Source organism: Theropithecus gelada, chromosome 12 (assembly GCF_003255815.1).
Source record: "Theropithecus gelada isolate Dixy chromosome 12, Tgel_1.0, whole genome shotgun sequence".
In the NCBI taxonomy this organism is placed as follows: Eukaryota; Metazoa; Chordata; class Mammalia; order Primates; family Cercopithecidae; genus Theropithecus; species Theropithecus gelada.
The window spans coordinates 107,562,328-107,585,005 of NC_037680.1; the positions used below are offsets into that span (position 1 = coordinate 107,562,328).

The window sequence follows — 22,678 nt, forward strand, 5'->3', positions numbered from 1 at the left end:
ATCTGGCCCCTGGTCACCTGGGCAGGCCCAGCTGCGCTCCTGAGCAGGGAGGGCCACTCCCTGCAGCCTCACACTTGGTGGCCAGGTGGCTGCTGAAGAGACCAACATTGTTGGGTGACCTGGCAGGGGCCATCTGGGGCCTGCTCTTCTCCGGGCCCAGTAAGCTTAGTCCAAGACAAGGTCACATGGCATCACATGAATCTATTTATTTAGCGAATCAGATTAATCAAGTCTTTTTTTCCAGTGCTAACCCTCCACCCCTCCTGTGCCGCTGGGCCCCACTGCTGATTATGGGCCAACTTGGGTTGCAGCCATGTGGGTCCAAACTCTTGGCCCTCCTGCTGAGCAGCCATAGTGGCCTGCAGCATGGACCTGTGCCCGCTCCCACAGACACGGGTCCCCATGGAGAAGAGGCCCTTCTTCCCACAGTGTTTTGGGACGGGTCAGGGGTCCTCAGGGCCCACCCACGGGTCCCAGTTGTCACATCACACTGAGACTGCTGATACCCTCGGAGGACCTACCTCTTACAGTCATGCACCTCATGGGTCCTGGCCCCCTCCCCGTCCCTCCCTACATGGTCAGTTCCTCTCAGCAGTCTGGAGCCCTTTCTGTCACCTGGACAGAGTCACGCTGCACGTAGATAAGATTTTATGTTTGAACATTGCTGGGGATGATAGGAGGTCAGGTCCACCCACCCCTGTCTCTTAGGAAGCCCATCTGGCCCTAAGCACATTGGTAGACCCAAGTGCACATGAAGGGCATCACTCAGCTCCACCAGGCAGGCTCCCAACTCCTCGTGCAGAGAAAGAAGTGGGAGGAGGGTTGTCCCTAATTCCACCACCCATGGACTCTGACCCGAACGAGTCCCAAATGCCCTGTTGCATGCAAAAGTCTGGCTTCCTTAGAGTATCATGGGTGGTGTCTCTGTCTACGGTAGCCATGGGACAGGGCAGCCTGCAGGCAAGGAGAGGAGTGTGTCTGGGTCTTGGGGCAGTCAGGCAGCCTTACCTCTGGGTCTGCAGAGCCTGACTCTGTGGCTGTGGTTCCTAGAGGCCCAGCCCAGGGGGCCTGAGCCTCTGATTCCTCTCGTCTGGTCTGGTCTGGTCACTCCTCCACATCCACTTCCACCCCTTCATTGACGCTCTCTTCCTCACCCTTCCCTCCATCCACCTAGGAGGAGGTGTACAGAGTGCCACCTGAGCACAGCAACAGTGGGGGCTGCTCCTGAGAAGGCAACTCCTGCCTGTCCATGGCTCTTAGGCCAGCCAGGAAAGGCTCTCAGGCAGGAAGCAGCTCGGCCAGGTTCCCCACCTATCCAGCACTCCCTGCAGGCTTCAAGCCTAGGGCCGATGCTCAGCTTCCCCTCCTTTTCCTCCTCCTCTTCCTCCTCCTCCCCACAGGTCCTGGTTTATCCAAATGCCTCTCTTCTTCCCCTCAGGCCGCCACCCCTCCCAAGCCCTTCCGCCCCCACTGAGCCCAGATCCTACAAGTAGACCGCAGTTGCTTTTCCTCCTAAAGACCTTGCTCACATGAAGTCTCATCAGTTACTCCTCACCCCACTCGCTCTGTCATGCAAAACCACCCCACAGTGGATCCTTCTCATCATTTCACTCTCCGGAGCAGCTGAGTCACTGGGAGGCTTCCGCTGTCACTTGCACTCCTCCAGATTCTTCGAGAAGCCATCCAGGAATGACTCAATTGTTTACAGTTTCCTGGGACCTGCAGGGACCCCCCGCCTTGCCTTCTTTCTCAAGGCCACACCCTTGTGCCTGGCTGCCTCATCTTCTCCCTCCCAACTGCCAGGGAGGAACGGTTCCATGGGCAGTGCCAACTGCCCAGCCAGGATGCAGGTGAGTAAGACAGCACCTCCTCCACCCTCCTATGGTGGAACCAAGGCAGGCCTGATTCTTTGCCGTTGTTTTCAAGCAAGCTACATGGAATGAGCAGCTTCCCAGTCTGTTCAAGATAGAAAGCAGGTCAGGAGTCTCCCCTCTCCCAGGCCATCTCCCACTGCCTCTCCTCGCCCGGGGCCAGCACCAACACTCCCTGCTGTGGACACCCTGATGGTAGTGGGGGAGGGGCTGTGTGCTTCCAGCCCTGGGCCTGTCTTCTTCCTTCCCCAGGAGTGTCCTCTTCCCTCCCCTCATGGCTCTTGGATGTCATCAACACCCCCACTCAGTCATTCTGCAGTCTTCTCATGGGCACAGAAAGGTGTGGCTGGCTTCCTTCACCTTTCTGAGGCCCACTGGAAGCATGGGGTGATCCATGCATACTTGCCCAGCCCCAACACCACTCTCACTTGCTGTCATCTCAGTGAGGCTTTTGGCAACACAGCTCCAGAAGGGACTGGAAAATGCAAGTCTGCTCCGTCCTGGGACACCCAAACTAAAAAGGGGCTTCATTCATCCCTACCTCCCCACCTCTGCCCAAGACACTCTCCCCCATAACTGACTCTCTTGGCTCCCTCCTCTACGTCCTCTGTCCTCTCCCTTTCTCTCTCTTTCTTTCCAGAACCTCCCAGTGGAACAGGAAAATGGGGAGAGTTGGAAACAGCCTTGTTCACATGGTCTCATTCTCTTTCTCAATTCTTGTGCCGTATAGTTTTTGGACTTAGAAATCAGTAATTGACCTGGTTTGTGGGTTCTTCAGAGATCCCTGAACACTGGGTGGTATATGTGGAGCTGTCTGGGCACTGGAAAAAAGGTCTTTGGGGTACAATGAGCAAAGCTGGCACTCAATGGGCATCAAAGGGAAGCACATCAGTAAAGATGGCGTGGATCATCCCTCCACATCGAAACCCTGGAACGCAATATCCGTTACTAGAATTCAGGGCCAGGGCTTCCTTCCCCTGAACAGGATGTCCTTCTGTTAGCCCCGAGAGATCGTGGTGTCCTGCAGGACCAGCTGGACCCTGGAAGGCCGGTGGGCCTTGATGTTCATGCGGAATTCTTTGATGACAAAGTAGTAGCAGAAAACATCCAGGCAGCAGTTGACGTTGGAGAAACACATGGACAATTGCAAGAAGAAGCTGATGCTCTGCTTGGCTCTGCACTCTACGATAAAGCCATTTCTCACCAGGAACTGCAGGAAGAACCCCAGGTGGACTGGGAGGAAGGAGACCACGAAGACAGCTAGGCTGACTGCGATGCTGTAGATGCAGGCTCTCTGCTGCACCCAGTCCTGGGTGTGGTCTCGGCGGCCAAGCAGGATGTGGATGCTCCTGGAGGAGCAGAAGCCCATGATGCCCATGGGAAGGAGGAAGCCAAACACCTCCAGCGGGAAGAAGACCTTGGCACTCCAGGTATCGTCAGACATGTTGTGGAAGCACATGTACTTTTCCACTTTCCCATGGAAACTATAGATAGGGATGCTCCCAGTCCACACCAGGACCCAGATGGTGCAGCAGATCCCAAAGATCTTCCTGGGGGACCGGAGGTGGTTGACCAGGAGTGGGTACCGGATGGCCAAGAACCGGTCCATGCTGATGAAGCAGATGGTGAAGACGCTTCCGTACATGCTGACGAAGTAAAGGCACTCCACCAGGGTGCACAGGGACGGGTAGGGGGACTGTACCTGGGACAGGGACATCTTGAATGGGAGAGAGAGCACCAGCAGCAGGTCAAAGACCGCCAGGTTGATCATGTAGATGGAGGTGGCAGCGTAATCGGGCCACCTGTTCTTAAGGAAGGTGCTGAAGCCATGGATGGCCAGCAGGTTGAGGATCAGGCCCAGGACGAAGGTGGGGATGTGGACTGCAAACTGTAGGCTTTTCATCAGCTCATTGACGCCATCAAACAGGCAGTCACCACTGGTGTTTGGCTGACTCATGTTTCTTCCTACAACACCAACAGATCAGACGGGGCTCCTTTCACTCTCTTGAAGTGATAGATTCAAATGACTTTGTCAAGAATCACAAACACCTCCCCAGCATCATACAGCAATTCGTGCCCACTGAATCACAACTAGAATACAGAAAAGAAAAATTACCTTTAATCCTGCTGCCCAGATGCACATGTTACTTTTTGTGTATATCACTCCAGACTCGCTTTCTCACTCTCTTTCTACCATACACACATTTTTCTTTGACAAATATAGAACCCTGCTGTGCATGGACATCTATCTTTTAAATCAGAACTCCTTTTGTTGAAAGAAGTAACAGCACATACCCAGACCCAAACAGGCTGAAGCAAAGAGAGAGTTTCACATCATGGAAAATATGGAAACTAGGGTAGGGCTGACTTCAGGAGCAACTGGACCAGGGATTCAAATGCTGTTTCCAGGATTCAGCTCCTCTTATCCCCTTTGTCCTCCCCCGACCCACTTTCCTGATGGTTGGACACAGTTAACGTGCAACCAGGGATGACTGGCACCAGAGCATTGCATTCCTCTGGACACAGTAGTTGGTTAGTTCATTGGCTCAGGGACAGACATTTGACTCTCCAAGAACATGATAAGCAACACAACTTTTGCTTGGGTTTCCAGGCAGAGGGTTGGAGTCCCTTGTCAGGGATTCATATTTGCCAAGATATAAGGTCTGCAGCTGCTGCAGCCTCTTGTTCCCCAAAGGGAAAACCAGACAGAAAATGGAAAGATGTGGGAGAAAGGGCATTCCCAGAGGGAATGGAGTGGGGCCCTGAGGTCTCCACAGGGCGAGGAAAGGCCTTTAGTCAGGCAGAAAATTAGAAGTGGCCTCAGGGACAGGAGGACCAAGGCTATAGGTGTGGTTGCACAGGGGTGTGGTCCAAACCTGGCCAATTTGGGGTGAGGGGGTGAGTGCCATTGTGGGGTTCTTTATTAAGGTATGTAGCTCTAGAGCAGGACAAAACCAAGTGTTCAACCCAGGCGTCCAGAACCAGGCTGGTTGAAAGATGACTCAAATATGACCCAACTTCTACCCTCTCCCCACTAGCCCACCTGTGCCCACCTCCCCACTCCCTCCTTTCTCACCCACTCTTCCCTCTCCCCACAAGTGAGGCCACGCTGCTGGTGTACTCGACTTGGACTGGCCTTAGATATGGAACGTGCCACATTCACTAGAGCACTGGGGCATGGCATGGAAAGGACATTCATGCCTGGCGTCTTCCTTAACCGCTTCGGCAGCAAGCAGCTGGGTGAGCAAGTGTAGCCGGGTCGTGCCGTGAGACCTGCCTTCCTGTGCTTCTCTCACCTTCCATGACTTCCTGACCAGCAGGGGCTAAGATCCCAAGATACTGATGTACCAGGCAGGAGACATCAGCATGGACTCCCACCAGAGAATCCTAAACTAGTGACCACTGCAGCCATTATTATTTTATTTTTTTTTTTTGAGATGGAGTCTCCCTCTGTCGCCCAGGCTGGAGTGCAGTGGCACGATCTTGGCTCACTGCAACCTCTGTCTCCTAAGTTCAAGTGATTCTCCTGCCTCAGTCTCCTTCATAGCTGGGATTACAGGCCTGCGCCACCACGCTCCACCATGCCCGGCTAATTTTTTGTATTTTCAGTAGAGATGAGGTTTCACCATGTTGACTAGGCTGGTCTCGAACTCCTGACCTCAGGTGATCCTCCCACCTCGGCCTCCCAAAGTGCTGGGATTACAGGCGGGAGGCCCCGCACCTGTTCCTAAAACTTCTGTTATTAATTAAAGCTTCTGTTATTATTTTTCATAGCTTGTTACTAATTTTTAAAGTATCCCATGCACTCAATAAGATATTCAAACAGAACAAAAGAACATGCATAGGGAAGTCGGCCTCCATCGTACCCTAAGGCCTCAACTGTCCTTTCTGAAGGCAGCATGGCTTACAGCTTCTTGCATACTCCTCCCAGACATTTTCTAAGTAGATGCATATATGCAAATACATGCATGCATACATATACGTGTATGACTTCTTTAAAATTTGGAAATAATATACATACAGCTTCTGTCCCTTGCTTTTTCAGTCAACAATGTTTCTTGGATGTTGGTCTATATCAGCATATATGAATGGCTTGTTTGCCTTCCATTATGTAGGTATACAAAAACTCATTTAGTCAGTAGCCTATTCATAAACATTTAGGTTTCTAGTGTTTTACCAGGAAACAACGAATTCCACAATAAGCATTCCTGTGACTTATTTCTTTGCTGTGCTGCTATTGCTAACCGAATTCTCATTCTACTATTGGTTTTCATCACTACTGGGGGCCTGTGGGAGGAAAAAATTGGCGTATTTTTTAAGATCTTATCTGTAATACCATTCCCAAGCCCTCTCTGATCCCTAATGAAAAAGAAAACCGATATATATAGATAGATACTTATAGGTACATATATATCATCCACTGAGCACTATGCACAAAACATTTAACATGCATTACTTGATTTGGTGGCTCTAAAGATTCTGTGGTTTCCGATATGTTAACTTTTCTCACAGATTTATGTAAAGAGAGATCTAGGAAAATGTACTTCCTCTTATTCAAAGCCTTGGTGTCCTGTGGTCTGTGGGGATGGTGCCCCCTGGGGGTGTGCAGTAGTCACTGGTCCTACTCTGGATGCTCAGAATCTGCAAGCTGTGCTGGCCACCTCCTCACTAAACATGCTGAAATGGCCACAGGCCTAGCTCACAAAATTACTAGAATAGCTTGGAACTCACAAGGTAAATTTCAAAAATGATGAGAAAAGCAGGTCAAAGCCCAGTTCGGATCTAAATATGAAATGTTGCAACACCAAAGAGGAAGATGGAATTGGCTTGGAGAAGTCGCCTTCAAGACCAGAAACAGCAGAAAACCAAGAACCGCAAAAATAAGAGTGAATATAAGTTTATGTGTAAAGATACCCAATAAGATTTTGAAAAAGGAACTGAGGACATCTGTCTTTGTCTGGGTCACAGTAACCAATTAAGAAAAAGCAGCCACCAATGACAAAAACTCAACACTCAGAGGCCCTTACTGTCAACTGTTACCAGCCGACTCCATGGGTGAGTCCAGCATATTGCTGGTGGTTCAAGGTGGCCAAGAAAAAAAATCAGTGATGCTCAAAGTTCAACCCAAACCCAGACGCAATGTGTGGTTGAATTGGGGGAACAAATGAATAACAACAGGAGGAAAGTGGTCTGACAGAAAGCACACAACCTTGGATGCTGGGATGAGTCTCCATTGACAGTAGCAGGTATATTCATAGATACAATTTGGCCATCAGTATTCCCCAGTAGGATTATTCTAAAGGTCACATTTGAATTACTGACAGACTTCAAATGGAAGCTTCTCAGAGGGTAGTCTTTGAAGCCAGAGAAGGCACTCTATGGGCTGGCAAGAAGAAATTAGGTTGAAAAAATACTGCTAGCTAATGGCAGAGTGAGAAGAGAATCTGAAAAATTAATCTGAATTCCTTCTGAAAGTCCAAGGAAACCATCTTTTTGAATCTTTTTCAAAAAAATCAGGAGCTTCACTGAAGTAAGATAAAAAGGCATCAACGCACTCCAAACTGCAGCAAGAGATGAAACAGTCATCCTTCTCAAAGAAGTTTGCTAATAAAAACCAGTCTACTTGTGGGTGGGGGAGGGGAACGGGGCAGGGGAACAGCAACTAGCACCATTTGACCTGTGGTATGGGGCCATACCATTAGCAGCTCCTGTTCTGGCCAACCCAGGGGTCCACCCCAATCAAGCAATGGTACTATAGTTGGCTGGGTGGGAGGCTGAGTCCCTTCAGGTCCCCTGAGAAGCAGATGCTAAGACAGTGTTAGACAGCTCAGAGATTGCACAGGGGAAGTGTCCGTGAAGGATAGCAGGGAGAGGGAGCAGGAGGAGGTGGGGTGAGCCTTCAGACCACCTACAGGTCTGACTCTGTGGAAGGAGAGAGGGAAGGAAGAACAAGGTGGGAAGGACTTCAGACAGCAGTGCAGATTTCAGCCCTTCTTGGCCAAGCCATGGGGCATCTCTGAGCAAAGGCTGCCTCTTGGAGGAGCCCCACATCTGCAGAAATCGTCCTAGGCTAGTGCCTCTGCCGGGCTCAGACACTGTCTGGGAGCAGCCCAAGGAGAGTGGCATCAGCATCAATGTCACCATGGACCGGAAGCAGCAGAGCTGCACTGACTGTGGTCAGGGACCCTGGGAGTGGGCTCTCTGGAATTCCAGGGAGGTCTCAGCAGCACCCCTGCATAGCTGCCAAGGGGCCATCCCGATGCTGCCATTGATGTTGGGATCTGTGTCACAGGCAGCAGTGGAGACACATTCAGTTTCCATCCCAGCAGCACCATCTGTGGAGTGCTGCCTTTCTACCATCTGCAGCAGGGATGAGTGGGCACCTTCGCCTCCTGGAGGACTGGAATGGGGCAGTCCCAGCCTCCTCCAGAAGGAAATAGCATTGAGTGAGCAAAGGTAATGGGTCAAGCAAATAGCATCTGTGAATGGAGTGAAAGGACCCCAAACCATTGTGAGTCAGCAGCAGCACGGTGGCTGAAAGGTGGGGCTAAATCGAACCGTGGAGTAAATGAGACAACACAGGAGATGAAACTCCATGTTTCATGCAAAAGCTATGGAGAGAGCCACTCCCAGGGGCCCTGCTGACACCTCTGAATGTCCCACTGACATGTTTAAATGTCACCAAGACAGAGCCTCCCAAACATCCATGAATAAACAAACCAAGTTCCTTGGAAATCTCTGAAAAAATAATTAACACCAGAAAAGGCTTGAGGGAGAAGATCTGGGTGCAAGAATTTCGTATCCAACAGGGTTCCTGCATAAAGAATGCAAAAAGCAAGTCTCAGGTGGATGCGGCCTCTAGAAAAATAATCACCCCAAAACTTTAGGCCTCCAAGAGATCATTACTGAGAAGAGTGCAAGGATGAAAACATCAAGGTAGAAAAGCTTGGAACTGAGCATTGAATTGAAAGCAGGAAACTGTGGAAAGAGACATAAGGTACGATGAATATAGTTACAGATTTAAAATTAAAAGAAAAAAAACCAGAAGAGATTATCTGGCTGGACTAGTGACTCACACCTGTAATCCCAGCAATTTGGGAGGCCAAGGTTGAAGGATCACTCGAGCCCAGGAGTTTGAGACCAGCCTGGGCAGCATAGTGAAACCTCATCTCTCCAAAAAAAAAAAAAATTTTTTTTAAATTAGTAGGGTGTGGTGGCTTGTGCCTGTGGTCCCCAACTATTTGTGAGGCTGTGTGGGAGGATCGCTTGAGCCCAGGAGTTTGAGACCCACCTGGGCAACATAGTGAAACCCCATCTCTACAAAAAAAAAAAAAAAAAAACACCTTAATTAGTAGGGCGTGGTGGCTCGTGCCTGTGGTCCCCAACCATTTGGGTGGCTGTGTGGGAGGATTGCTCGAGCCCAGGAGTTTGAGGCTGCAGTGAGCCATGATCATGCCACTGCACTCCAGCCTGGGTGACAGAGTCAGACCTTCTCTTTAAGAAAAAAAAAAGAGATGATCCATGTCCCTAGAAAGAGACAAGTCTTAATATTGTGGATAAATTAACAAAGCAGGAAGAATGTTCTTGTGTTGTAGGGGTGGGGACAATGGAGGGTAATAGTAAGTGCCTGGGGTGAAGCAAAAGGCTCTATTGCTAATATTTCTGTTCTGTTTATTTTTTTACTTCAATAATTACAGGAATATGTGTCAGATTCTTGAGAACCTTAAAGTAACCACTATTAAAAATATGATGCCTACCTTCAAAATTACTAAAGAAGATGAAAAGAAACAAAATCGACTACATAGCAAAGAAGTGAATATAACAGGAAAAGAAACAGCATAGAAATTACAATAATAAGTGCAAAAAAATCAAATTTTACTAATATTCTCAATTAAAAATAAAATATAACTGTTTGCTCTTAGGAAGAGCACACTTAAATGACACAGAAATGTTCCACCTAAAAGTCCTGTGACGATGGAACAGACAAATACAAACAAAAAGAAAGACAGGGAGGTAATATTCATAACTAGACTTGTAGAATTGCAGGACAAAATTGCTCATCAGGATTAAGAAGCTTACTTTTATAGAATAAAATAAAAACTCAATTGTGAGGGCAAATGTAGTAATCTTGTACACCGAATGGTGGTATACAAAAGTACATCAGGTACAATTCTTAGAATTCAAGGAGCCATTGGCAAAAACAAATTGCAGTGTCAGATTTTCATATACTGTAGATTAGAACAAATATAAATTAGGACATAGAATTATATAAATAATATGATTAATACAGTTTAATTAATGACTCTTGGGTTTGGTTTTAAACAAATAGGTAATCCATTTTTTTTCTCAAACAGCCAAAAAACACTTGCTAAAAATGAATTATCTACCTTAAAAGAGCAAAACCATCCGTTAAAAAAATACAGAAATTATTTTGGCTGTACTCTCTGACTGCATACAAAGACCTAGAAAATAAAAATACAGCCCGCCCGAGTGCAGTGGCTCACGCCTGTAATCCCAGCACTTTGGGAGGCAAAGGAGGGAGGACTGCTTGAACCCAGGAGTTTGAGATCAACCTCACAACACAGTGAAACCTCTGTCTCTACAAAATTTTTTTTTAAAAATTAGCTGGGCAGATCACAAGGCCAGGAGATCGAGACCAACCCAGCTAACACGGTGAAACCCTGTCTCTACTAAAAATACAAAAAAAAAAAAAAAAAAAAAAAAAAATTAGCCGGGCGTGATGGCAGACGCCTGTAGTCCCAGCTACTCAGGAGGCTGAGGCAGGAGAATGGCGTGAACCCGGGAGGCGGAGCTTGCAGTGAGCCGAGATCGCGCGACTGCACTCCAGCCTGGGTGACAGAGCGAGACTCCGTCTCAAAAAAAAAAAAAAAAATTAGCTGGGTATGGTGGCTTGTGCCTATATAGTCCCAGCTACTCAGAGGCAGAGGTTAAGGCAAGGGGATGGCTTGAGCCCAGGAGGTCGAGGCTGCAGTGACCTGTGATCATGCCACTGCACTCTAGCCTGGGCAACAAAGTAAGACTCTGTTTATATAAACTCTGTCTCAAAATAATAATAATAATAATAACAATGGCTATTTAAAAATAAAGTGAGAACTACAAAACCAAATACATGGGAAGAATAGCAAGACCTTTTTGGATTTGTTGTTTAAAAAAAAAAAAAAATCACAGGATACAGCCAAAAACTATTCTCAGAGATAAATACATTGCCCTAACTGCTTTAATTTTCTTTAAGGAAACTAAATAAATGAATTAAGCACTTAACTTGAGCATTTAGGGAAAAAGCGTCTTAGGGAAATCAGGAAAAAGTGTAAAGATAAAAGCAGAAATAAATGAATTAGAAAAGAGAAAATATCAGAACCGACACATTTAATAGGTGGTTCCTTAGGAGCAGAAGCAATAAACGAAGCAAAAGCTATATCTCTAACAACTATGATCAAGAAGAAAGGACTCAAACGGTCATAACTAGAAATAAGAAAGAAGACATTAAGCTTAGTTAGAGAGGAGAGCAAAAACAGCAAAAAAATGCATTATTACTTGTGTGTTGATCTGTTTAAAAATCTTGATGTAGTTGTTGATTTGGGGGCAAAAATAATAATTTACCACTATCTATACAAAGTTTGGCCCAAGAGCAAATAGAAGTGTTGACTAGGCCAATATCCATAAAAGAAGCTGAAAATATTATCAAAGAATTACTCTTAAAATAGGCTCTAGCTTATTTCAAATTTTCAAGCAACAGATAATCCCTGTACCCCATAAAGTATTTCAGAACATAGTATTAACGAATTTCTATTAAACTAACTTATCCAAATATCAAAACTCAGCACAAGAGACAAATTTGCTCAAAATGCAATTATGAATATATATGCAAACATTCTAATTAAAATATTACTAGATGGAATTCAGTACATTAAAATTATAAATCATCATGACAAATCAGATTTACTATAGAAATATAAGATAGTTTCAGTGTTAGGAAATCAATTAATGTCTTGTATCACATCGTTAAAGCAAAAATAAAAAGTCATCCAATTGTACAGTTTGTCAGAGTTATTTAACTAACGGAATAGGGAAGTACTTCTTACAAAGAGTACATTGCTCACACCAATGGCAACTTTGTATTTAATGGTAAAATAATAAGGACATTCTTGTTGAAATCAGACATTTGCTAACACCCAGAAATCTCAAGACTATGCACTAACACATTTAACAGAAACAAGAATAAATGAGGCATTCCCCCAAAAAATCAATAATACAAAGGGAAGGCTTAGTTAAGAAATTATGTTAAGACTGTCAGTTAACAATTTGGCAGTAAAACCAACTTAGAGTCTCATCTTAAACGGCATCTCAAAAGAAATTCCAAATTCATTAAGGAATTACATTTCAAAACAATCAAACCGTAGAAAAACTAGATGAAAATTTAATAAACAACTTATAAAATCACTAAGGCAAAAAGCTCTTTGTCAACTTAGTATAACTGAAAATCAAAGTAAAAGAAAATAAACAGGACAGGTTTGACTGCGCAAAAAAAAATGTCTTTTTGCTAAAAAGTCTTAACATCAAATAATATACTCGAAGAAACAAAACACAACCAATGTTAGATAAATGACGTTCTTTCTCTGTGAAGAGAATACTAAAATGAATAATATCAAGACCAACAATAGATGAATAAGCCAATGACACAGGCAGTTCCCAGAAGAGGATTTACAAAGAGATAACATTTTTGCTTATCAAATTTAACAAATAATTTGGCAAGGGTTCTGTGAAACCAGTCACCAATATGCTGGTAAGCGTACAAATTAGCACACAACTTTTGGGATCTGATCATTTCTATTACAAGCCATGAAAATCATATGACTTTAATCCAGTGATTCTGAGAATTCACCTTAAGTAAATTATATGAAAGAAGAAAAATTGTGTACAAAAATATGTCCACCTTAGCATTTTTTTCTTCTTCTTCTTCGCCTCAATGTATTACCACATTATTTTTTTCTAATAGTAAAAAATACATACACATTTAAATGCCAACAAGAGGTTAATTTCACTGTGGTAAATTTACTCAATGGAAAAATTTTCTGTCTGACTGTTATGTTTATGCTGATTATGTTCAGTAAAAACCCCACAAACTGTAGAATTAGACACATTCAGAATGATTTCAACTGTGATTAAAATTACAAAAACCCACGCATAGAGGGGCAAACAAAAAACCTAAAAAAAGATTTCTACATCCCATCCAGTGGTTGCATTCTAGCAGTTGGATGGTGGGTGATTTTTAAATCTTTTGCCTTTATCTCTCTCGTCTTTTTGGTGTGTTTTTCTAATTAATTAATGATAATATGAAAACCTGAGATTATATATATATATTTTTATATATTATATATATATATATATAAAAATAAAATGCTTGGTGGGGAAAAAGGAGACCAGTAAGGATAGCTTTCAATTTTTTCCTTCTATATCAGAGAAACAACTTGCGGTCTGGGTTTGTGTTTGAGGCATGGCAGGGTGCAAGGTTTACACAAAATTAAAAGATACGCATTGAATTCACCAAAGCTCAGCTGATAAGGCATGACCTTTCAGGTTCAGAGATGAGCATTTCAAGATGGGGCTGGGAACGAAGCATGAAGTGAGACAGAGATGTGGAAGTGTCAAGTGAGATAGCAAGTCCCACCCAAGTGATGGGAGAACAGCAACAAGAACCTGATTCATGATTTAAAAAAAAAAAAAAATTGAAAAACAAGTTTCCTCTGTTCACAGGTCAGCCATCACATCATAAAAATGTGTATTACATAAGGACTAAAAGACGACATAAAAGAGACAAAAAGCCAGCTTCACAGTGAAGAGTAGATGAAGATGAGAAAAGAGGTTTAAAATAGAATCCCCCCAAAGCTTGGCTAGCTATCAGTAGAGTCAAGAAGTTAAAAACGTAAATATTTTCCAAATTGAATATTTAGGTTAAATTACCTTGTTTCTCTTAACGGGACAAAAGGAAGAGAAGATTCACAGTAGAAACCGAAAATGAAAAAACTGTAATATCACAATATAGAACACAGAGGGGCAACCTCACAGAGGCTTATGCAAATATTATCAACAATTATTAATACTCCCTATATTAATCTATTAAAAACCAACCATCAATTAAAAAAAAACAAAATTCAATCATCTCTGGTCAAGGAAAAGCACCAAGAAAATGAAAAGACACAGACAGAGTAAAATGATAGCATAATCTTTGGTTTATCAGGCACATTTTGTGCTAGAAAGGAAGGGAATAGGACAAAGTAATTTTTTTTAGTAAAAAGAATTGAGAAAGCAACATGGAGACTCCACAAGAGTGAAAGTTACAATAAATAATGAAAACATAAAACACTCAATTTCTGTTACAATTAGCACAGCAAAAAAGTACATAATGGGACCATGCAGGAAATGCAAAAGAAATTTTAAAAAAATGGAAATACAGTGTAGCTGGAGCCCTTAGTGCCCCTTCTGTAGAATATCCATGATCAAATAGACAGAGAAATTAGAGCTCTGAACAACCCAATTAATAAGGTGGACTGGCAGATCAGGGAGAAGTACATGGTAAATCAAGGGTCTATGCTCTCTTTAGAAGAATAGAGAGGGTCTTTCACAAAATTTATCCCATTCCCGAGCATAGGCAAGTCCTCGACAGCAATGGCGATTTTACACTCATTCTTAGACCACAAAGAAAATAGCCGTTTGTTGGTCCTGAACACTTAGCTGCAGCGCCATGATATTAATATTTAATAGGCATTTCTATGCATTCTCTTACATAGCCTCTTAACGTGTGAGTTAGAGACAAAATCAGACGTACGTTGCTGAAATATTGGAAAGAAACAATATTTATACACAAAACACAAATGCAGTCACCACTTAAATGAAAGTGGGAATTCCTAAGTGTTCTTTTGAACAGGAAAGGGAGAAACGAGGCGAGCCAATGCTACACTCAGAGGTCCTGGAAGTGGAGTGGAAGTGACCATGGCCATTGCACTGCTCTGATCACCCTGGGACCCAAGGCTGTCTGTCCGCACGGGCTGAACTCGGAGTGGGTAGGGAACCACAGCATGGGAGAAGACGCGGAAAGGCCTAGAGATACTCCTAATCCCTAGAAGGAAAGACACAAGGGCATCCATCCTCCAGTGCTCGTGACGTGTTCCACCATAAGACTTCACAGGTCAGAAAAGGAATGGGTTCCAAATGCTGCAGAAAGCAAACCTATCTCACAGCCAGAGTGTCCGAGAGTAGACAAAGCAAAGCGGCCTCATCATGTGGTGGACTCTCTGTTACCAGAGGTATGCAAGCAAAGGCAAGGTGAGGTGCTTATCCAGAGTGCTGTAGAGAGAATTCATACACACAGCAGTGTCTTACTGAAGGGTGTTTTTGTTTGTTGATATTTAACCCTGAAGTAGACTCTTCTTTCAATATAAGGCTGTCTTCCAATGTTTGGTGAAAAGGAGAGAAAGTATGTCGAGTGTGGAAAGGGACTGGGGTGGAGCGCAGAGGCCTTACTTCTCCTCCTGGCTCCCTCTGCTTGGGGGGCTCCACCTCATTTCTTCCATCCTTAAGGTCCTGCTCAGCCCCGAGCCCAGAGCCCTGGCCTCACTGTGCTAGCTCGTTTGTTTGTTTGCTTGCTTGTTTGTTTGAGTTAGGGTCTTGCGTTGTCACCCAGGCTGGAGTGCAGTGGCACAATCAAGGCTCACTGCAACCTCAACTTCCCAGGCTTGAGCAGCCCTCCCACCTCAGCCCTCCAAGTGGCTGGGACTACAGCATCACCACACCCAACTAATTTTTACTTTCTTTCTTTCTTTTATTTTATTTATTTATTTATTTATTTTTGAGATGAAGTTTCCTCCTTGTTGCCCAAGCTGGAGTGCAGTGGTGCAATCTTGGCTCACCGCAGCCTCTGCCTCCTGGGTTCAAGTGATTCTCCTGCCTCAGGCTCCTGAGTAGCTGGGATTACAGGCATGTGCCAGGCCTGGCTAATTTTGTATTTTTAGTAGAGACGGGGTTTCTCTATGTTGGTCAGACTGGTCTCGAACTGCCAACCTCAGGTGATCCACCTGCCTCCCAAAGTGCTGGGATTACAGGCGTGAACCACTGCGCGTGGCCTAATATTTTATTTTTTGTAGAGACAAGGTCTCACTGTGTTGCCCAGGCTGGTCTCAAACTTCTGGGCTCAAGCAGTCCTCTCACCTCTGCCTCCCAAACTGCTGGGATCACAGGCGTGAGCCCGAGCGCCCGGCCTGTGCTGTCTCTTAACTGCTGACTCTCTACATTCTGCAGCTGGGATTCCCGCAACTGCCAGTGGTCCATGGTACCCTCATCTGCCCACACCTTCAAGGATCCAGCGTCCCACTTGCGGCAGCCTCAGGTGCCTGCACAGCTGAGGCCTCGAAACCCTCGAAACACCAGACCTACCTTTCTTCTTTCGGTGGCCTGGACTTTCCAGAGAACACAAGCAACCAGAAGATCACCCCCCTAAGGAGGTTTGCGGCTGAGAAGGTGGCCCTTCCTGCAGGTGCCAGGCTGTCATCTGCACAGAGCATTGTAGCGTGAACCACCTCAGAGATGGCAGGGCCAGAGCCTCAAAAATCAGCATTGGCACAGCCACAGGGATGGATTTGAGGAGCCCTGGAATGCTCCCCCAAAAATGCCGCAGTTAGAATACACAGCGTATCCACCACTAACACTATAGTGTGAATGAAGTCATCCACCTGTGCCTGAGCTAGGCGTCTGGGGGCCATGATGCAAGAAGGAACAGGACACAGAGGGGACAGAGCACATGACCACAATCTCCCGAATGCCTGAATGTTGCTGAAGCTTGGGCGGGGGTGTTGGAGTGGGGCTGGGAGAGTGGAGGGGCCGGCTTGGGGACATGAGAGGTGGTCAGCAGTGTGCTCAGTGCTCTACGACAGGAACTCAGGACACTCCTGGGAGGCTGCCCTAATTATGCCCATTTTACAGATAAGGACAGTGAGGCTCAGAGATGCTAAAGAGTCTACCCAAGGTCCAACAGGCCGTGAGGGACCCTCTGGAACTCATGTTCTGAGTCTCTCCTCCTCCCTCACCCTGGCCCCCATCAGCATCACCAGCAAGAGCATCTGGGATCCAGGAGCTGCCAAGCCCCCTCCTCACTTCTTTGCATGCTCATGCTCTTCTTTCCCCTTGAACTCTCTCCTCCACTGCTAAAAATCCCACCTCTTCCTTCAAATGCCCACTTTCCGGATTCACTCACGTCATCCGATATGGTTTTCCCAGTGCCGTCCTAAGTGGGCACCATGAAGAGTCCTCAGTGTATCCCAGGGGGAGCGTGTCCCTGCTGTCCTGCAGCAACCCCAGGACCAGGACCATGCCCCCTTCACCTTTATTGCTGAGCCTCACATACTGTTTGCCCTTGGGAAGGTCTTATTGCATGAAAGAGGGGAAGAAGAAATGACGGAACAAATGGCCGGGTCTGCTGCAGCTCCATAGTCACTGGTGCTCCCTTTGGAGCTGGGACAGCTGCTCAGAACCAAAGGCAAACCCTGCCTTCCACAGAGCTGTGCGTGGCACTTTGCTCTGCCCTGTCCCCTCATCCCCATCGCCTCGGGCAGCACAAAGCCCAGGTGAGGCCAGGCCAGCCAGACATGTCCTGACTTTGTGTTCTCGCTCGCAGGGAAGAATCTAGAATTTTCGGGGTTCTAAGTGCTGCTGTGTCTTCCTGCCCAGCCTTTCTAAGAGACACTTGGCTAGGGTTCGAGAACAATGCAGCTATAATATAGGATAGCAGCCAGGGCGCCCCTCCCCATCATTTACTCCCCGTGAGGAAGAAACCGTGTATTGCCTCATTCCCCAGAGAGGTAAATGGAGGCTAGAGAAATTAAGCAGCTGGTGAGTGGGTGAGCCTGGGCTCCTAGGCTCTTTCTGGCCCCCAATAAGCACTTGTTCAGGGCTGCAGGATGATCCCTGAGACAGTGTCATCTCTGGCGCTTGGTGGTTTCCCAACAAGATTCCGGGGAATGGGCAGCGGGCTTGGTGGAGGGCCGTGGCAAGTGAGCTACACACCCCAGGGAAGGCTCCCAGGCTGCCTGTGGGGAGGTTTCCCCACCCGACATGATGCTGCAACCCTGACTCAGATCAGGAGGAAGTTGAGGGTTCGTAGAAAAATGTCACGCGTAATCGGGGACAAACCAGGTCTGCCTGCCACTGCTACTGTCACGGAGGCTGCCTGGAGGCCACCGCTGCCCTGACACCTGGGACTGCTTGCTGCATCGGGGCAGGTGTGCACAAAGCCCAGGCCCACACGAGCCCCTGATCTTAGGAGAGTTACCTGCAGTCCACAAGAGCAAGGTCAGGTTAGAGGCTGCATGCCTCAGTTTCTCTAAATGGCCCAGAGGCTGTTACCTGTTGGTGGTCCGGTGTGGCGGAGAGGGCTGAGATGTCATTTCTCCTCCAGGCCTGGCTGCCGGCCTGCTCTGGGGAGAGTCACTTCCCCTCTCTGGGTCTCAACTTCCTTGTGAGTGAAATAAAGGGGTGGGACCAGATGCTCTGAGTGGCTCCTGTGACACCCTGTCTGGCCTAGGGGCTCTTGCTCAGGGGTCTACAGAGGGGCTGCATGGAACTAGAGTGTGGACATGGGGAGCAGATTCCAGGAGGAGGGTCTACACTCTCCTGCCCTCTTAGAAGATCTGCACGCCCATCCCGCAGCTGCCAAAAAACAAAACAAAAAACCAAAAAGCCAAAAATCACACTGCGTGTGTCAAGACCTGGGAAGCCTCTGGAAGAGGAAGCCTCTGGAAGAGGAAGCCTCTCACACACCGCAGATGCTTTAACAGGGGCACCAACAGGAGCAGCCACTCTCAGCACCTGACAAAGGCCGTCATGACTTCCAGCACTTCGGGGGTTTAGGATTTGAAACTGCTGCCCACAGAAAGGAAAGGAAGGTGGTGCTGTTTAGGACTTCCAGTTTAGGACTTGCGTGCCCAGCCTCGGAGGAGACCTCAGCTTCCACGTGTGTCTGCAAGAATGGTCAGTGGGGTCCCACAGGTTCCCCAGCCTTGGCTTCTCTGTCCCAGGCCTGCACAGAGATTTGGGGCAGCCTTGGGCCTGTGGCCTCCTAGGGCCCTGCAAGCAGAGATTTCCCTGGCATCTCCCACCTTCAGGGCTGGGAGGGCTGAGACTCACCCGTGGGCTTGGGTGGCTATTAGCTGAGAGCCCTCATAGATTCCAGCCCATCAGGAAAGTCTGGGCTGAAGTCTACCCCGGTAGATGCAGCTGCCGTGCCCTGGAGGTGTTGGGAGGCCCTGTTGGACGACCAAAGCACAAGCAATTTTTAAAAGCCATGCATGCTGGGACTTTCAGGTGTCTACAGGAATAGAAACTACTCCTGGGTTTTTTGGGTGATTCATCCAACACATGGGTCCCCTCTGTAAATACGAGCTTGCAAGTCACTGCAGGGGAACCACCTGGCCCTCTGGAGCCGGGTCTTCCCACTGTCTGGTAAAGAGGTTGACGGAACCATGACAGCTTTTAAGCTCTCACCTGGGCTTGTGCGATGGGTTGTGCCAAGTCCACTCCCTGCTCCAGGCCATGGAGCCCCAAGCTGGCCTGCGTGCCAAGACAGGGCACTGGGCAGTCCTGCCCCAAGCGAGGCCCCCCTATAGGGCCCCCAGCCCAATCTAAGCCAAAGGCTGGCTACTGGGCAAGGTGGGCAGCCAGGCCCGCACCCTGGGTGCAGGAGGGGGCCAGGAGCCTGTTGGGACAGCAGCAGGGAGGAGACACACAGGTGTCTGGCACCCCCCTCAATACCCAGAGCCTGCCATGTGAGGCCCCAGGAAGGCGTCCACACTGAGCGGCCTGCAGGGAGCAGTGTCTCTGCTCAGCCCCTCCTCAAAGGGATCCTTGTCTACTTCCCATTCTGGCTACCTTTTGGCTACCTTCTTTTTTTTTTTTTTTTTTTTTTTGTGATGGAGTTTTGCTCTGTTGCCCAGGCTGGAGTGCAGTGGCGCGATCTCAGCTCACTGCAACCTCCACCTCCCGGGTTTAAGCAATGTTCCTGCCTCAGCCTCCTGAGTAGCTGTGATTACAGGCTTGCGCCACCATGCCCGACTAATTCTTTTTTGTATTTTTAGTAGAGACGGAGTTCCACCATGTTGGTCAGGCTGGTCTCAAACTCCTGACCTCATGATCCACCCACCTCGGCCTCCCAAAGTGTTAGGATTACAGGCGTGAGCCACTGCTCCCGGCCCTGGCTACCTTCTTTTAATAAATGAGTATTTCTATTTTATTGCTGTTGCTTGTTATTTACATTTTTGAAAACATGCACATGATTCAAATACATATGTAAAAACATATAGGAAAATATCTGTCCCACTCCTAAATCCAGCTGTCACCTCTCCCCCCACCAGGGCACCACTGTTAAGTTTCTTCCAGAGTTTCTGTGCCCCATGTACATATGAGTTCTTATTTTCTCCCGCTTTTGGCACAAAAGCTAGAGTACTACATGAGCTGCTCTGCAGTACCTCCCTCTCCTGTGGGTATCCCTTGGATACCTTGGGGGATGTCCAAGGTGTATGGGGGATTCCTTGCCAAGGTACGTGTGTCCAGACAGACTCAAAAAGTTTGAGCTCCTAAGAGCCAGGCTAGGCAGGGACTAGCCCAAGGCCCCACCCTACGGCTCAGGTCTGTCCATCTGGATTTTCCCCTCCCCTTGTCACAGCCCTGAGGAGTCATAAATAGGATGAACTTTCTCAGAAAATTTCCCTTAAGCCTCCTGAAACTTCTCACCCTAGTCCTGCCCACCCTCTCACCATCCAGAATGACTTGGAGGTTTTGGGAGCCTGGACGGGTCCCTGCCTGTCTTCCAGACTGGGAACCCCGAGTTGGGGAGTTTGGGGGCACACACCTTCGACTTCACCAGTGGGGCAGCTTCGGAGCTTCAGGAACCAGCTTCTTCTAGGGCAAGGAACAAGTGAATCTGACTGTGTTTACCAAAGAGCGGGTCCAGGATAGCCGGGCGCTCACCACATCCTCCCCTGACGCTGGTGAAATTCGCTCCTTCAGCAGCCAGAGGCCCGGCCCTGCCCTTGTGGGACATTCCTTCCCTCCAGGGAGGAAACCTGCCCGCCAGGGGCTTTGCAGGGGGACCAGTTGGCCCAGGGCTGTGCAAGAAGTGCCCCTGAGCCTGCCCCAGAGAGCCGGTCAGGGAGCAGGGGCAGGAACAAGAGCTGAACCCTCAGAGACACGGGGAAGGAGGAGGACGCTGGAGGAGGGCAGCTCAGGTGCAGGCACGGGCAGGAGGGACATGGTGTTGGTGAGGGCCCGGGCACCCTCTGCACCCTGGGTAAGAGGGGAATGGCAGGAGCCGAGGCTGGAAGCTGGCCAGGCAGGAACCAGGGGCATGGGCCACCCCAGGGTCCCAGGGAACACACGCTTGGCACAGGAGCAGTATGTGACAGACCCACTGGGGTGGCAGGGGTTGGGTTGGGATGAGGGCACCAGCAGCAATAAGAAGGAATGAGGGCAGGAGTAGGGGCATCAGGTTGTCTGAAAGAAGGGTCCAGGGCATCTGAGGCAGCCAGACTCTGAAGATAGCCTCCGAAAGTCTCCAGCCATCACTCCCCACAAAGCAACTCTGTCAACTTGGGCTGGTTGCCTAACCTCTCTGAGCCCATTTCCCCAGCCGCAAATTGGAGTTACACATCCATTCAATCAAAAAATGTTTGTGGATCATCTCCTGGGGACCAGGCAGTGGTGCTGAAGAAGACAACAGTACCTGTCTCAGAAAACGTTGTTTTAGGAGTCGGCACGGTAACAGGGGTAAGCGCACCCAGGAAGTGCCTGGTACTCAAGCGGTGACTGAGGCCCGCATTCCTCATTGATTTATGCCTGCCTTTGTCTCCCCTACTGGATCTATTTGAAGGAGAAAAAAAAAAAAAAAAAAGGAGTAACATTGATAATGGGACCCTCATGACCCAAGGAAAAATCAGAGGAAGCCCCAACAGAGAGAGGAAGGCAGGGGAACTTAGGAAGGAGAGGCCAAGAGAGGAAGATGAGCAGCACCTGTCCCCCGCCTCTGCTCCAATCCTCCAGGTGTGGCCTGGAGACAGACACAAAGGGTTGAGCTCCAAGAGCTGGGCTAAGTCCCCAGGCCCCACCCTATGGCTCCCATCTGGTCTCTCCCCCCTCATTCTGTCGGGAACTCTTCTGTTCCCAAGCCCCACTTATTTTATTTTATTTTTTGTAAAAATAGAGATGGGGTTTCGCCATATTGCCCAGGCTGGTCTCGGACTCCTGGACTCAAGCAACCCCTGACCCCGGCCTCCCAAAGTGCTGGGATTACAGGTGTGAACCACCACATCCGGCCACCAAGCCCCACTTATACATTGAGCCCGGATGACTCCCCTGCACAGTCAGCTGGGTGCCACACCACACAAAGCCCGTTTCTGGAGCCTTTGCCAAGTCCCTGAGGACTGACACCCTGCCCCCTAGGTGCCCACAAAGACAGGAAGGTGCGTGTTCCCAAACCCCCCAACTTGGGGCCCTGATAATCCCCTTTAGCAATTGAAGATATCTGGCCTCTTTGAAAGTGGTGGCTGAGGTAAATGACTGCCAGGGGAATTCAGGAACCTACTGAACACAGGGGGCAGCCCATGGTGTGCAGCTGCTGGGCAGCCTGGCAGGCCCTCCAGGAAGCCCCCATCTCCAAGGGAGCTCTCAGCCACCTGGGGACTGGCCTGTGGCAGTGGGTAGCTGTCCCTCCTCAGGTTGGTCCAGAGGCCAAGGAAACTAGAACA

At 48.0% G+C, this 22,678-nt stretch overlaps 1 protein-coding gene across 1 annotated transcript; it reads right to left on the reverse strand.

Annotated features, from left to right (window-relative positions):
* Positions 1-191: 191 nt before the first annotated feature.
* GPR55 (G protein-coupled receptor 55) lies at positions 192-18,344 on the reverse strand. The gene is made up of 2 exons (XM_025405073.1): positions 18,288-18,344; positions 192-3,962 (listed from the first exon to the last, which is right to left on the reverse strand). The coding sequence occupies exon 2, from the start codon at positions 3,826-3,828 to the stop codon at positions 2,869-2,871; it is 960 nt and encodes a 319-aa protein (XP_025260858.1). The 5' UTR covers positions 3,829-3,962; positions 18,288-18,344; the 3' UTR covers positions 192-2,868.
* Positions 18,345-22,678: the final 4,334 nt, after the last annotated feature.

Coding starts and splice junctions, on each gene's coding strand:
- GPR55 (XM_025405073.1), bottom strand. CDS start 3,828: ATGAGTCAGCCAAACACCAGTGGTGACTGCCTGTTTGATGGCGTCAAT.